The 13,835-nt window shown below is 41.9% G+C and overlaps 1 protein-coding gene across 1 annotated transcript in view; it reads left to right on the top strand.

Annotated features, from left to right (window-relative positions):
• Positions 1-13,425, top strand: part of ABCA4 (ATP binding cassette subfamily A member 4) — a 126,295-nt gene extending 112,870 nt beyond the window's left edge. The window contains exons 15-21 of the mRNA XM_044675489.1: positions 1,112-1,145; positions 2,978-3,109; positions 3,442-3,581; positions 4,648-4,785; positions 5,307-5,500; positions 8,688-8,772; positions 13,214-13,425. Coding sequence (XP_044531424.1) covers positions 1,112-1,145; positions 2,978-3,109; positions 3,442-3,581; positions 4,648-4,785; positions 5,307-5,500; positions 8,688-8,772; positions 13,214-13,425 — 935 coding nt within the window. The remainder of the gene's footprint in view (positions 1-1,111; positions 1,146-2,977; positions 3,110-3,441; positions 3,582-4,647; positions 4,786-5,306; positions 5,501-8,687; positions 8,773-13,213) is intronic.
• The last annotated feature ends 410 nt before the right edge of the window (positions 13,426-13,835 follow it).

Raw genomic sequence — 13,835 nt, 5'->3', positions numbered from 1 at the left:
AGGGGAAGGGGAAGGGGAAGGGAAGAAATAAAACAAAATATGAAAGATAGTATGAGGGCAATAGGAGTCTAAAGTCCTAAAGTCTAAAGTCTAAAGACCTGAGATCATATTCCGGCTCTGCTCCCTTTTTAAGCTATGTGACGTTGGACCAGTAAATGAACTTCATAGAGTCTCAGGTGCCTCATCTAGAAAATGAGGGCGATAATAAACCAACTACCACATAGAATTTTCATGAGGAAAGAGCGAGCTTTGTAAACTGTAAAGTGTTATATGAATGGGAGTCATTGTCCGTACCACCAGCCTCAAAGGAGTGAGCTGTGTACTGGTTTGGAGAATCGAATAGGTTAATATCTATATTGTGCTTTGTTTCTACATTTTTGCAAATCTGAAAATGTTTATTGTTCTTGATAATGGAAAACAATATGATATAGTGATGCTGGACTCAAGGTCCAGAAGTCCTGAGTTTAAGTCCTGCCTCTGGCCCCATTTATTAGATGGATAAGCCTGGGCAATCTTTGAGCCTCAATTTTCTCATCTGTAAAGTGGGGACAATAATAGCTACAGCACCTACCTCATGGGATTGTGGTGAGGATAACTGTATATAAAATGCTTTGCCAACATTAAACCATTATATAAATATAGGTTATTATTATGGCCAGGTGGTAGGTGAATCATCAAAGGCTCTCACCTTTGTAAAATGGATTTTTAAAACTACTTTTCAGTCCCCTTTTGCCTCAGTTTAGGCATGTACCTATAGCAGACTGTCATAGGTTAGCAGTGGACAAATTTTCAAAGTAGTGCCCTTTTTGGAGGATGATGGGAGGGGAGACAGGGAAGGCCAGGAAAGACACAGAGGCGGCTCCCTCCACTTGCCTGAGAGTTCTCAAATTGGGAGATCAGATATCAGGGGTGGTAAACGACATCCCCAGAGAGCAGAGGATATCTCTGCTGGCCAGTGAACTCAAGAGTAGTAGAGCCTTTGGGGCTTTTGGTTTCTGGCAGAAGATAAGGAAGGAGCAGCAGATGTGCACGCCCAGCTTTGGAATGTTCCCTTGGAAGGGGAATGGAATGTCAAGTCCACGGCATTGTCTTTGCTTCTCTTGCCCTCTAGTGGTCCTCAATGGCCACTTCATTAGTTTGCAGCAGTAGGGGTTGGGGGGTGGGGGGTGGGAGGGGAAGAGAACTGAATCCCAGAACCTTAGATTTAGAAAGGACAAGAGAAGAGGTCTAGCACCTTGGAATCAAGCAATCACCAGATAGGAATACATGAAGCACCTCCTATGCGCCATACACCAAACGCTGGGGATGCAAAGAAAAGGCAAAAAGAGCCCCCTGTCCTCAGAGAGTTTTGTACATATGTAAGTGCCTCTGAGATCAATCCTGAGGAAAGAGAAGGTAATTTTAGAGGCTGGGAGGACCAGGAAAGGATTACAGCCCAGTTTAACTCTTGAGTTAAGGAAGACAGGGATTCTAAGAGTTGGAGGTGAGAGGGACAGAGTATTACAGGCTTGGAAGACAGAGCAAAAGGGTGGGAGGAACAGCAAGTATCCCAGGGAGTAAATGTAGAGGAATAATGGGTTTTAACTGGAAAGATAGGAAAGAGCTATGATTATTGTTGTTCAGTCGTTTCTAATCATGTCTGACTCTTTGTGAACCCATTTGGGGTTTTCTTGGCAAAGATCCTGGAGTGGTTTGTCATTTCTTTCTCCAGCTCATTTTACAGCTGAGGAAACTGAGGCAAACAAGGTTGTTGTCTGTCATAGAGCTAGTAAGTGTGAGATCAGATCTCCCTGACTCTATCCAGACTGCCATCTAGCTGCTATAATTGCAAAGTGCTTTAAATGTCAAATAGGATTCCATCCTAGAAGTAATAGGGAGGCACTGGCATTTATTGAGTAGAGGTGGTAAGACAGTCCATCATGTATGTAGGTCCTTTCTAACTCTAAATCTATGACCCTAGGATCCTTGGATCTTCTTTGTGTCAAGACTCACAGACTAAGGAGGCTCATTAGCAAATATGTCCTGTGCCCTCAGCCTTTAGAGCTTAAGGGGATCTTGAATCTAGTTCAGTCCTCTCACTTTATGGATCAAATCCATTGAGGCCTGGAGCAGTGAAGTCTATTTCTACCCTAGAAAATAGTGAGAAAGAGGCAAAACTAGGATTTGAACCCAGATTCTTAGACTTCAGATTTAGCACTCTTCCCCCCACCCCCCAAACCATACTATTCTAAACCAGCAGCTGGGTGGCAATATTCTAAACCAATCTTTTCTTGAAGCACATTAAAACAAACAAACAAACAAACCAAAAAGACCCTTTTCCTAATAATTCATCCAGAGGCAGTCTGATATTGTGGATAGAGGATTAGTGTGGAGTCAGGAAGACCTATGTTCAAATCCTGCCTCTGACATGTATTAGCTTTAGGAACATAAGCTAACAATTTAACTTCTTAGGACACCAGGGAACTCCTTAGGATTGTAAATTACAGATAATCTGATAACTTGCAAGATGAAAAGAGTTTCCACAACTGGAGTATCCCAAATCTGTGAAACCACAGGTCTAAACAAACAAATAAATACTAATTTAAACCACTGCTTGACCATCTCCTAGAGCCAGGGCACTCACTACCCCCTAAAGAAATAAATTTATCCACTCTCCAGTTTCCCATCTTCATCACCCCTTTGTTTCTGTCATCTTTTCCTCTTTATTAGTTAAGAGCTCCCCACTCATCTCCCAAAAGCAAGCAAGAAAACACAATACCTGGGAAAGCTGAGGGAGCAGGAGGTATTTGCCAATGAGCCTTGTTAGTCTGGCTCACAACTATCCACAACTCTGTTAATGGTCTCCTTTATTCAGTCTTTGAGTTCAAACTAGAATAAAGGCAAGAAATGTCTGGGAGATTTCTCCTTGGCTTGGACTGAATGGTGCCACCATTCGAACATGTCCCCATGTTGGTCCACTTGTCCCTGTTTTTTCCAGGTCCATCCTGACTGGGCTGCTCCCTGCTACTTCTGGTACTGTATTGATTGGTGGGAAAGACATTGAGACCAGCATGGACTCCATCCGGCAAAACCTTGGCATGTGCCCACAGCACAACATCCTCTTCCACCAGTAAGTACAACCTGAGTTAAAGATGGCACACTCTCTGGGGCCCGTCTTCTGAATCTCACTTTTGGCTCCTCTATCTAGACTCCCCAGTTGTCCATCTCTCCTTCTTCCCAGGTTGCAGTGAAAGTCATCACTCAGAGACTTTTAGCCTTAAGGTTGTATCTTGGGATGTATCTTCCTCCAGTAGGAGTCTGGTGGAACTCTGGGTCATTCACTTGAATCCCTTTTCTAATTGGAACTAAACTGAGGTGAAGATATTTTCTGTGCTCAAAGGGGTGGCATATGAGGTGCATCTTCCTGGGCACCGAGGCCCTTTCTCTGTTCTGTTCCCTTAGTCTCACAGTGGCCGAACACATCCTACTTTATGCACAACTGAAGGGGAAGTCTAGGAAGGAGGCCCAGCTGGAGATGGAAACCATGTTGGAAGACACAGGCCTTCACCACAAAAGGAATGAAGAGGTTCAGAACCTGTCAGGTGCTGAGGTGGTTCTGAGGTGGTTCTAAGAGGTCTCTAGGATCCTGGGCTTTTAACCAGGGGGGTAGGGGGATAGAGAAAAGGGGTGGGGAGAGTGTATTGAAGAGAGGGAGCCCATAGATGCAATTGTTGTCGTGTGACTGAAGAACCTCACAAGGGCTTAGTGCTTGAAAGGGATGAACAACCAAGAATTTGTAAAGTTCTTTAAAGATTTCCTGATCTTTAGGAAACATTCTGAGAAGAGCTTGCCTCAGTACCAATTCTCATATGGGATGAGCAGTGGAAAAGATCTTTCATTCAACAGACATTTTTTAATTTCCTATTTTGTGCCAGGTTATTTGTTTTTTGGATCAAACTTGTGATTTGAATGATTTAAGGAACTCTCAAGGAGACAATTCCTTATATTGATGCAGAACAGTACCTGAAACTTAAGGTATTAGAGAGTTGCCAGGGGCCACTGAAAAGTGGGTGATTTGCCTGGGTCACAAAGTCAATATAAGTGAGGGACAGGTCTTGAACTCAGGCCTTTGTGATCTTGAGGCTGGCTCTGCCTCTGCCTCTGCCAAGTTTTAAAATCTGGCCTCAGACACTTCCTAGATGTGTGACCCCAGGCAAGTCACTTAGCCTTGTTGGTCCCAGTTTCTTGATCTGTAAAATGAGCTAGAGAAAGAAATGGAAAACCATTCCCTTATCCTTGCCAAGAAAACCCCAAATGGGGTCAGATCCAACTGAAATGACTGAAGAACAAATATTTATAAAAGTCTGAGCTAAAATGGGAAGGTGAAGATGGTGTGCATTGGCTGGCAGTAGAGTGGGCTGTCTTTCTTTCTCCAAATAATTTGCTTCCAGAAAGAAGGGGCCCTGAAAGCTTTTGATTATTTAGATAAGACTTCCTGGTATCTAGCTATTGGAATCCCATTCTAAATGTCAAGGGAGTAGAAGGGAGAGACATCTCTTTCAGTTGACTTCCCCTCCATAGACAGGTCCTGGTTTATACCAGTATTGTTTTTTCTTTCCTACCTTCCTTCACCAACCTTGTGACGTGAGTACCTCCTGGTCTCTCTAGGGGGCATGCAGAGGAAGCTCTCCGTTGCCATTGCCTTCGTGGGAGATGCCAAGGTAATAGTTTTGGATGAGCCCACCTCTGGGGTGGATCCCTATTCCAGGCGCTCCATCTGGGATCTGCTCTTGAAGTATCGTTCAGGTAGGAAGCCAGTGGTGCTGGTCTTTATGTGCCCCATACAATAACCTGGAGCTCATGAACCCCAATGGAGTAGGTAATTAAGGCCAGAGAGCCAGAGGGAGTCTAAGGAAATTTGGATTTACCTGTTACTTAGGTGGTCCCAAGTTCCCATCAGAAACTTGGAGAGCCTGTGGTTAAAACCAAACATTATCAGGAGCCGTTGCCATAACCCTAGAGTATCCTAGAAAAGTAGTGTCAGGTCATGGTAGCTTCATCATGTGAAGCCTTGGTCTTAGAACCAGACATCATCCAGTTTTCACTAGAATCAGAGCTGCAAGATGAAGCCGTCCTCTCTCCACTTGACTGCCATTTATTTCAAGCATTTGAACTGCATCTAGAATATCTTCATGCCTATTGCAACCCCTTGGGGCTCCCCACTGCTGAAAGGAGCTTTCACGAGTAGAGGGACCTCCCAGGTGAGGAAATTCCCTCCACCAATGCCAACTTGCATCTGAACCGTCTCTCTTGTTCCTCCCTCCCAGGCAGAACCATCATCATGTCCACTCATCACATGGATGAGGCTGACCTCCTGGGGGACCGGATCGCCATCATTTCCCAGGGGAGGCTCTACTGCTCGGGGACGCCCCTTTTTCTGAAGAACTGCTTTGGCACAGGTTTCTATCTGACTTTGGTGCGTAAGATGAAGAACATCCAGAGCCAGGGGAAAGGCTGCGAGGTATGTTTCTGTCTGGCTCCCTCACTGCCCTCCAGGACAAGATAAGAGAAGGAATGAACGTGCTGTTGTTTCTCAAATGGCCCCAAAGAGGCTTGTTTGCATTCCTGAGCAGAGGCTTGGGCTGACATGGGCCCAGATTATTTGGACTTGGCCTCTGTCCTTTTGGAATGTTTTCAGAAGATATTGATAAAGTGGCATAACCGAATCTCCAGGAGGAAATGAAATCAGTGAAAAGTAAAATGATTTGTCTGGGGCACAGGGGAAAGCACACTGGGCTGGGAGCCCAGAGACCTGGGTTCTTGCTTTAACTCTGTCAGTAACTTGCTTTATAACTTTGGACAAAGCATTTTCCTTCTCTTGGGCCTGTAATATAATAAGGAGGTTGCACTAAATGGTCTAGGAGGATATTCCTTTTAGTTCTAATATTCTAGGATTTAAAAAAAAAAATGTAAGCAGGGCAGTAAGATGGCTCAATGGAAAGTCGGGACTGGAATTGGGAGGTCCTGGGTTCAAATTTGACCTCAGACGCTTCCTAGGTGTGTGGACTTAGGCCCTTAATTCCAACTGCCAAGCCCTTATCGCTCTTCTACCTAGGAACTAATACTCAGTATCGATTCTAAGACAGAAGGTAAAAGTTTTTTTTTTTTTTTTTAGTTTTTTTTTTTTTAAACCCTTGTACTTCGGTGTATTTTCTCATAGGTGGAAGATTGGTAAGGGTGGGCAATGGGGGTCAAGTGACTTGCCCAGGGTCACACAGCTGGGAAGTGTAAAAGTTTTTTTTTTAAAAAGTGTTTAAGCACCTCAGACACTTCCCAGCTGTGTGACTCTGGACAAGCCACTTAACTCTGATTGCCTAACCTTTACTGCTTTTCAGCCTTGGAACCAATACTCAATATTAATTCTAAGACAGAAGTAAGAGTTTAACAAAATATATATATAAGCCCCTCAGATACTTCCTAGCTATGTGAACCTGGGCAAGTCACTTAACCCCGATTGCCTAGCTTTTGCTGCTCTTCTGGCTTAGAATGGAAACTAAGACAGAAGGTAAGAGTTTTAAAAGTAAAATGAAATTGAAACATGTAAGCAAAATGACTAGCATGGAAAAATATTACATGATTACACATGTAAAATCGATATCTGATTCCTTTTCACCTCAGGGAGTGGGGCGAGGAAGGAAGATGGGGGGAAGGGAGAGAATTTGGAACTCAAAATAAAAAAAATTTTTTTAATAGTTTTTACCTGTAATTGGGAAAAAAATAAAATATTATTTAAAAAACATATAAGAAATCTAGGGGGCAGCTAGGTAGCTCAGTGGAGTGAGAGTCAGGCCTAGAGATGGGAGGTCCTAGGTTCAAACCCGGCCTCAGACACTTCCCAGCTGTGTGACCCTGGGCAAGTCACTTGACCCCCATTGCCCACCCTTACCACTCTTCCACCTATAAGACAATACACCAAAATTAAGGGTTAAAAAACAAAACAAAACAAAAAAAAAATATAAGAAATCTATGTAAGGAATTCTAGGTGTGGAAACTCTGTCCTAAGCATAACAGCAGCTCTACCATTACTTATCATTTTAGACGGTTGCTGGGACATTGAGACATTAAGTGATTCCCCAAAGATCACACAATTAGCTTGCTGTTTTCAATTTTTTTTCATTTTTAGTTATTTATTTTTAAATACTTGTATTGATTCCAAGGCAGAAGAACAGAAAGGGCTAGGCAATAGGGATTAAGTGACTTGCCCAGGGTCATACAGCTAGGAAACCTGCTGTTTTTTTTTTTTGTTTTTTTTTTTTATCATTAACAAGGATTTCTTAAACACTTATTATGGTGCCAGGTGTTAGGCATACAAAGAAAATGATTAACAATAATAAGAATAATTAGCATTTTATAGCATTTTTAAGGTTTCAAGCACCTTGATTATGTTAACTCATTTGAAACAAACCCTGCTTTCAAGAATCTATAAAGGAAGAAAACACATCCTAGCAATTTCTCTATTATATATATTCTATAGACTTAATATATAAATGTACATGTCAAATAAATGCAAAATAATTTAGAGGAGGGGGACAACTAGGTGATTCAATGGATGGAGAGCCAAGCCAGACATGGGAAGTCCTGGGTTCAAATTTGACCTCAGACGTTTCCTAGCTGTGTGACCCTGAGCAAATCACTTAATCCCCATTGCCTAGCCCTTATGGCTCTTCTTTCTGCCTTGGAACCAAAATATTGTATTGATTCTAAGATGGAAGGTAAAAAAAAAAAGTAATTGGGGTGGAGGAATAAGTTACCTACAGCTGGGGTGATCAGGAAAGTCTTGAAGCAAGTCAAGGATTCTGCTGAGGGAGAGGTGAGGAAGGGATGCATTTTTCTAACATGGGAAACAGCCTCTAGAATTCTATGGAGCAAAAGGATTTGGGAGTAAGAGCCAAGTGTAATGCTAACTCTAGAGTCAAGATGGGAAAGGAAAATAAGTGAAGCCCAAGCAGGAGTGATGGTGGGGGAAGATTACTGAGGAATGGAAGGACTGGAGGTCCTGATAAGGATGAAGTAAGTAATAGGGTTAGGAGTGAGACATAGAACTAGCCTTAGGAAGACAGGATGATAAGTGGCTCTCCCCCATCCTCCCTGGATGTTCCACCAATAACAGCTTCCTCAGTGGCATCAGCAATAACCCTTTCTTTTCTTTTCTTTTCTTTTCTCTTCTTTTCTTTTCTCTTCTCTTCTCTTCTTTTCTTTTCTTTTCTTTTCTTTTCTCTTCTTTTCTTTTCTTTTCTCTTCTTTTTTTTCTTTTCTCTTCTTTTCTTTTCTTTTCTCTTTTCTTCTCTTCTTTTCCTTCCTTTCCTTTCCTTTCTTTTTCCTTACCTTATTTTCTATCTTAGTAACAACTCTAAGAAAGAAGGGTAAGGGCTAGGCAACTGGGGTTGGGACTTGCCCAGCTAGGAAGTGTCTGAGGTCTGATTTGAACCCAGATCCTTCCAATTTCAGTCCTGGCTCTCTGTCCACTGTGCCACCTAGCTGCCCCCTCAGCAATAGCCTTACATTGATGAGGAAAGGTTAATTAATTCATTTCTCTTACTTATGGTGAATAGGTATCAAGGTAGTAATAAAAAAAAAATATGTGTTTATGAGACAGGATCACCAAAATGGTGGACATCTTCTCATTCCCTTTCATTTGACTATTGTAGGGAGTCTGTAGCTGTACCCCCAAAGGACCCTCCATCAGCTGCCCAGCCAGGGTTGAAGAGATAACTGCAGAACAAGTACTGGACGGTAAGAAATGGAACTGTTGGCATGTTATCCCCTGGGTTGGTGCCCTTCTGTCTTCATGTGCATTTCTCATCCCTGTCTTCTGTATCCTGCTCTAAAAGACTTAAATGGGAGGAAGGGAATATGCTACCTGTACTTCTCAGATCCAGCCAAGGCCAAGTGTTTTCTTTCTCCTCTCCCAAATTAAAAAAGGCTTGAGGTCTAAAGATGACATCTAAAGCCTTGGGTCATAGCATCATAGCTTTAGGGCCAGAAAGGAACTTAGAAGTTATGGAATCCAGCGCCCTCACTTTACAATTGAACAAATAATTTCCCTGGGTAGGGTCATCCAGCTAGTAAGTATCCAAGGAAGGATTTGAATCCAGGTCTCTTCTGACTCTGTACTCCATGCCCTATCCCCTACATCCTGTTGTTCCAGGTCCTCCTGCCTGATTCTCCAGTCAGTTCTAATGATATCCTTGGAATATCCACTTTGTCTGCTGCCCTTTCATAGAGAAGGAGACATTTATGGGACAGCTAGGTGACACAGTGGATAGCAAGTCAGAGATGGAGTTAGAAGAACCTGGGTTCAAATCTGTCCTTAGTCACTTCCTAGCTGTGTGATACTGAGCAAATCACTTAATCCTTTTTGCCTAGCCCTTGCCCTTTTGTCTTAGACTTGTTACTAAGACAGAAAGGAGGGACAGAGAGAGACAAAGCGACAGAGAAAGACTGAGAGAGGTGGGAAGAGAGAGAGACAGAGAGAGAGAGGAAGGGAGACAGAGAGAGACAGAGAGAGGGTGAGAGAGAGAGGGAGAGTGGAAGAGAGAGAGGAGGGAGGAGAGAGAGGGGGGGGGGAACGGGGGTCATTTGCCAATTATCAGAAAACAAAGAAAGTTTTTATTTTAACACAGACATTTCCCCCTAAAGTTTAAGTTTTTGAAATCTGAATTTAGCAAGAAAAGAAAGAAAAATGTAAGCGATGAATTCTGCATAAACACTTGAAGAAAATGTCTAAAATCTACGTAGAGTTATGTGCTACCACATCCTCCCAGTGTTTTGAAAGAACTTGAGAGTTGGCAACATCTTTGATGGCCATGCCACTAGGCTGTGAAGAAACTGTGTCTTCCTTCCTTCCCACTGTGTCCAAAGCCTCCTGGCTGGCTTCATGGAACTGTTGTCTCTTCCCTCCCACCTTCCCTCTTCTAATATATATGGCATATAGTCCAGTAAACAGATAACTGAAAAAGAGATACAAAAGAACTGAATAAACACTATCACCCAACAGAACCAACAGGGAGCTGAGCAGACTTGGCAAGGGACTGTTTTATTCAATGAATGCAATTTTACAAACAAAGAACTACTTTGTACCAGGGGAGAAAGTACTTCCCTGCACTGGTAGAGGGAGTTTTCTCAAATGGGAGTTCCCTAAACCAAAGAAATGAGGGGTCAGGGATCTCCCCCCTACCCTTATGTATAAGGGATAATTAGATAGAAAGATGACTAGAATAGATGATAAATAAGCAAACAGATAGATAAATAGGCAGATTGGATAGATCATTTAAGTGCCAGCAATCATGCTAAGAATTTGGCATTAAATATAGTTTTTTAAAGAGTCTCAGGGAAAACCTACATGAACTGATGCAAAGTGAATTGAGCAGAACCAGGAGAACATTGTACACAGTAATAGTAATATTATATGATGAACATTTGTGAATGTCTTAGCTATTCCCAGAAATACAATGATCCAAGAAAATCCTGAAGGATTCGTGTTGAAAGATGCCATCTGCCTCCAGAGAAAAACTGATAGGGAGTCTGAATGCAGACCAAGACATACTGTATTTCACTTTATTTCTTTGCTTTTCATTTGTTTGTCTGAGTTCTCTTTCACAAAGTGACTAATATGGAAAGATGTTTTACACTATTGCACACATAAAATCTATTTCAGATAGCTTGTTGTCTCAGGGAGGAGAGAGGGAAGGAAGGGAGGAAGAGTGAGAATTTGGCTCATACTTTTAAAAAATGAAGGTTAATTTTTTTCAAGTAATTGAGAAAAAAATTTAAATATTAATAAAGTTTAAAAAAAGACTCTCAGGGTCAGCTAAGTGGCTCAATGGATAGAGAGCCAGGCCTGGAGACAGGAAGTCCTGTTTTCAAATTTGACCTCAGATACTTCCTAGCTGTGTGACCCTAGGCAAGTCACTTAACCCCAGTTGCCTAACCCTGACAGCTCTTCTGCCTTAGAACTAATAAATAGCACTGATTCTAAGACTGAAGGTAAGGGTTTAAAAAAAAAAGAATCTCTATCCTCAAGGAATTTACATTCTAGTGGGGGGAAGACAACTTATAAATAGGAAATGGGAAGGGGGTGGAGTAGGTGGGGAGAGAGTATCTCCCAGTAAGGACAAGTCCAGAGAACAAAGAGTGGGGCCAGAAGGATAGGAATAAAGAAGAAAACTGTGATTTCCTTGACACAGGAAACTCAAAGAAGAATTAGCACCCTTAGCCAGTGCAAACTGGTGCATTCTCTCCAATTTCTAGTCTTAGGGACTTATTCAAAGCACTAAGAGGTTCTGACTTGTCTAAATGTTGTCAGAAGTGGGAGAGTGTAAAAGGAAGGAGTGACACAGGCAAACAAAAACCCCTGGAATACAAAGGAGAAAATAATTAAATGAATAAAACCTGTGAAACTAGGAGGCCAGAGAGTCTGAAGGAGGAAGGTATCATTTCTATCTGAGTGAATCATAGAAGACTTTAGGGAGAAGGAGGCAATTGCTTTGAGCCTTGGAGAAAAAAGATGCCAATAAGAGAAAGGAGGAGAGGGGGAAAGATGCCAGGAATAGGGGCTGGCATCCTCAAAGATACAGAGATCCATCAGAGAGAATGGGATAAGAAGAAGAAGCAATAAATAATCCAATTTGGCTAGAACATAAAGTGAGTGTGTAGGTATTGTGTGAAATAAATCTGGACAGGAAAGTTTCAAAAACCCTAGAATGTGAAAGAGTTTATATTTTATTAAATATTATTAAATGTTATATATTTATCATATATTTAATAGGAGAGCCCCAAAGATTTAGTTACTAAGATCAGAGTTTTGTGTTTGGGAGATTTTTTTTTTAATTCATGGAAAATACCCTACATAGGGAATCTATCAGTCATAGAATATTTATGAAGTGGCTACTTTGTACCAGTCACTAGAGATCCAAAGATAGTGTTGAGTAACCAGGTTTCTCACCAAGCCAGGGGGCATTTTGATTGCCTCTGCGTTGGCATGGAGAGATATGACTCTTAATTGTTGGGGAGAATGCCAATGGGATAGTATGGCCTGGGGTGGGGCAGAGGTGGAGCCAGAGCCTTTTGGGTAAAAGATAAGCTGCCTTCTCAACAGGTCCCTGATATCTACCTTCTTCCCTAGAAACTTGAAAGAGAAAATTTCCCCTTGTGAGATTGGTATCTTTCTCTTGTGGAGCTGAGATCTTATCTAGTTGCCATTTTAAAAAATTGTTCACTCATGTTTTTTCTAGTATATTCTAATCTGTAGAAATTGTTCAATTTCTATCTGCTGTTTTGAATAGATAAATTGGTTAACTCATTCATTATTTGTGATGATCTTTTGTATAATGAACATTTGGCTGGAAAGAGTTAAAACTGTTGAGTATAAACTAAAAGGTTATCCTCACTCTTTTTTTTTTTTTTTTTTTTTTTTTAAGCCTTACTAAGTATCATCAGTTCCAAGGCAGAAGAGCAGTAAGGGCTAGACCACGGGGGTTAAGTGGCTCACCCTGGGTCACACAGCTAGGAAGTGTCTGAGGTCACATTTTACCCAGGACTTCCCATCTCTAGACCTAACTCTCAATCCACTGAGTGACCTAGCTGCCACTGCTTACACTTAAAAAAAAACCAAAAAACAAACAAACAAAAAAAAACCCTTACCTTCTGTCTTAGAATCAATACTGTGTATTGGTTCCAAAGCAGAAGAGCAATAAGGGATAGGAAATGGGGGTTAAAGGACTTGCTTCTGTGTTTAAAAGAAAAATCTAGAATATTTCTAGACTATTCTAGACTATTTAGTACTACCTCCTTGTTTTACATTATTTAAAGGGGCATAGAAATAAATCTAAGTCAAAACTCTTCTTGGAGAAGGGTCTCAACCTTTCCCTTATTCCCCACTAAAAGGCAGAAACTGTAGACTCTTACAGAAGGAGAAGTTAGATTCCAAGGATTTCTATCCACGTCACTGCTGAGCCAGTCTAGACACTTGGACAACCCATGATTGTATTTACCTTGTGGCTTGCATATACTTACACGTGAACAAGTTATTTCCCTCTAAGATAATGTAAACTTCCTGAGGGCAGGGACTCTGTAGTTTTGCCTTTGTAACTCAATATGGAACATAGTGCCTGGCACATATGGAAGCCCTAATTAATTAATCCTATTGACTGATTGATGATCTGTCTCTTTCCAGGAGATGTAAATGAGCTGATTGGAATGATTCACCATCACGTGCCAGAAGCAAAACTAGTTGAATGTATTGGCCAAGAGCTTATTTTTCTCCTCCCAAATAAGGATTTCAAGCAGAGAGCCTATGCCAGCCTCTTCAGAGAGTTGGAGGAAACACTGCCCGACCTGGGCCTCAGCAGCTTTGGGATTTCTGACACTCCTCTTGAAGAGGTATAAGAGACTGGGGTGGGGCGGGCTTTGCAGGTTATGGCTAGAGATTCTGTGATCTGGTACAGCAGGACAGTCCCAGTGATGGATTTGATGGTGTTCCTCAATGTACTTGAAGAGATTTCACAGTGTAAGACCTGGAGGCATCTGAAAGGTACTTCCTGTAGAGGCTGGTATACATCCTGACCTCTTGGTGAGAGGACACAGGAAACAGGGGCTGTTGCAAAGTGATTAGTGACTGAGAGGCAGAGGTCAAGATTTTTTTTTTTTTTTTAAGAACTACCCCTGTCCCATGGTCACTGAAATTGAGCTGGTTGAAACTCTCTCTCTCTCTCTCTCTCTCTCTCTCTCTCTCTCTCTCTCTCTCTCTCTCTCTCTCTCTCTTCTTCTTCTTCTTCTTCTTCTTCTTCTTCTTCTTC

Source organism: Gracilinanus agilis, chromosome 4, assembly GCF_016433145.1.
Source record: "Gracilinanus agilis isolate LMUSP501 chromosome 4, AgileGrace, whole genome shotgun sequence".
Taxonomy (NCBI): Eukaryota; Metazoa; Chordata; class Mammalia; order Didelphimorphia; family Didelphidae; genus Gracilinanus; species Gracilinanus agilis.
The sequence above is the reverse complement of the archived record's forward strand: the minus strand, read 5'-3'. Positions and strand labels throughout refer to the sequence as shown.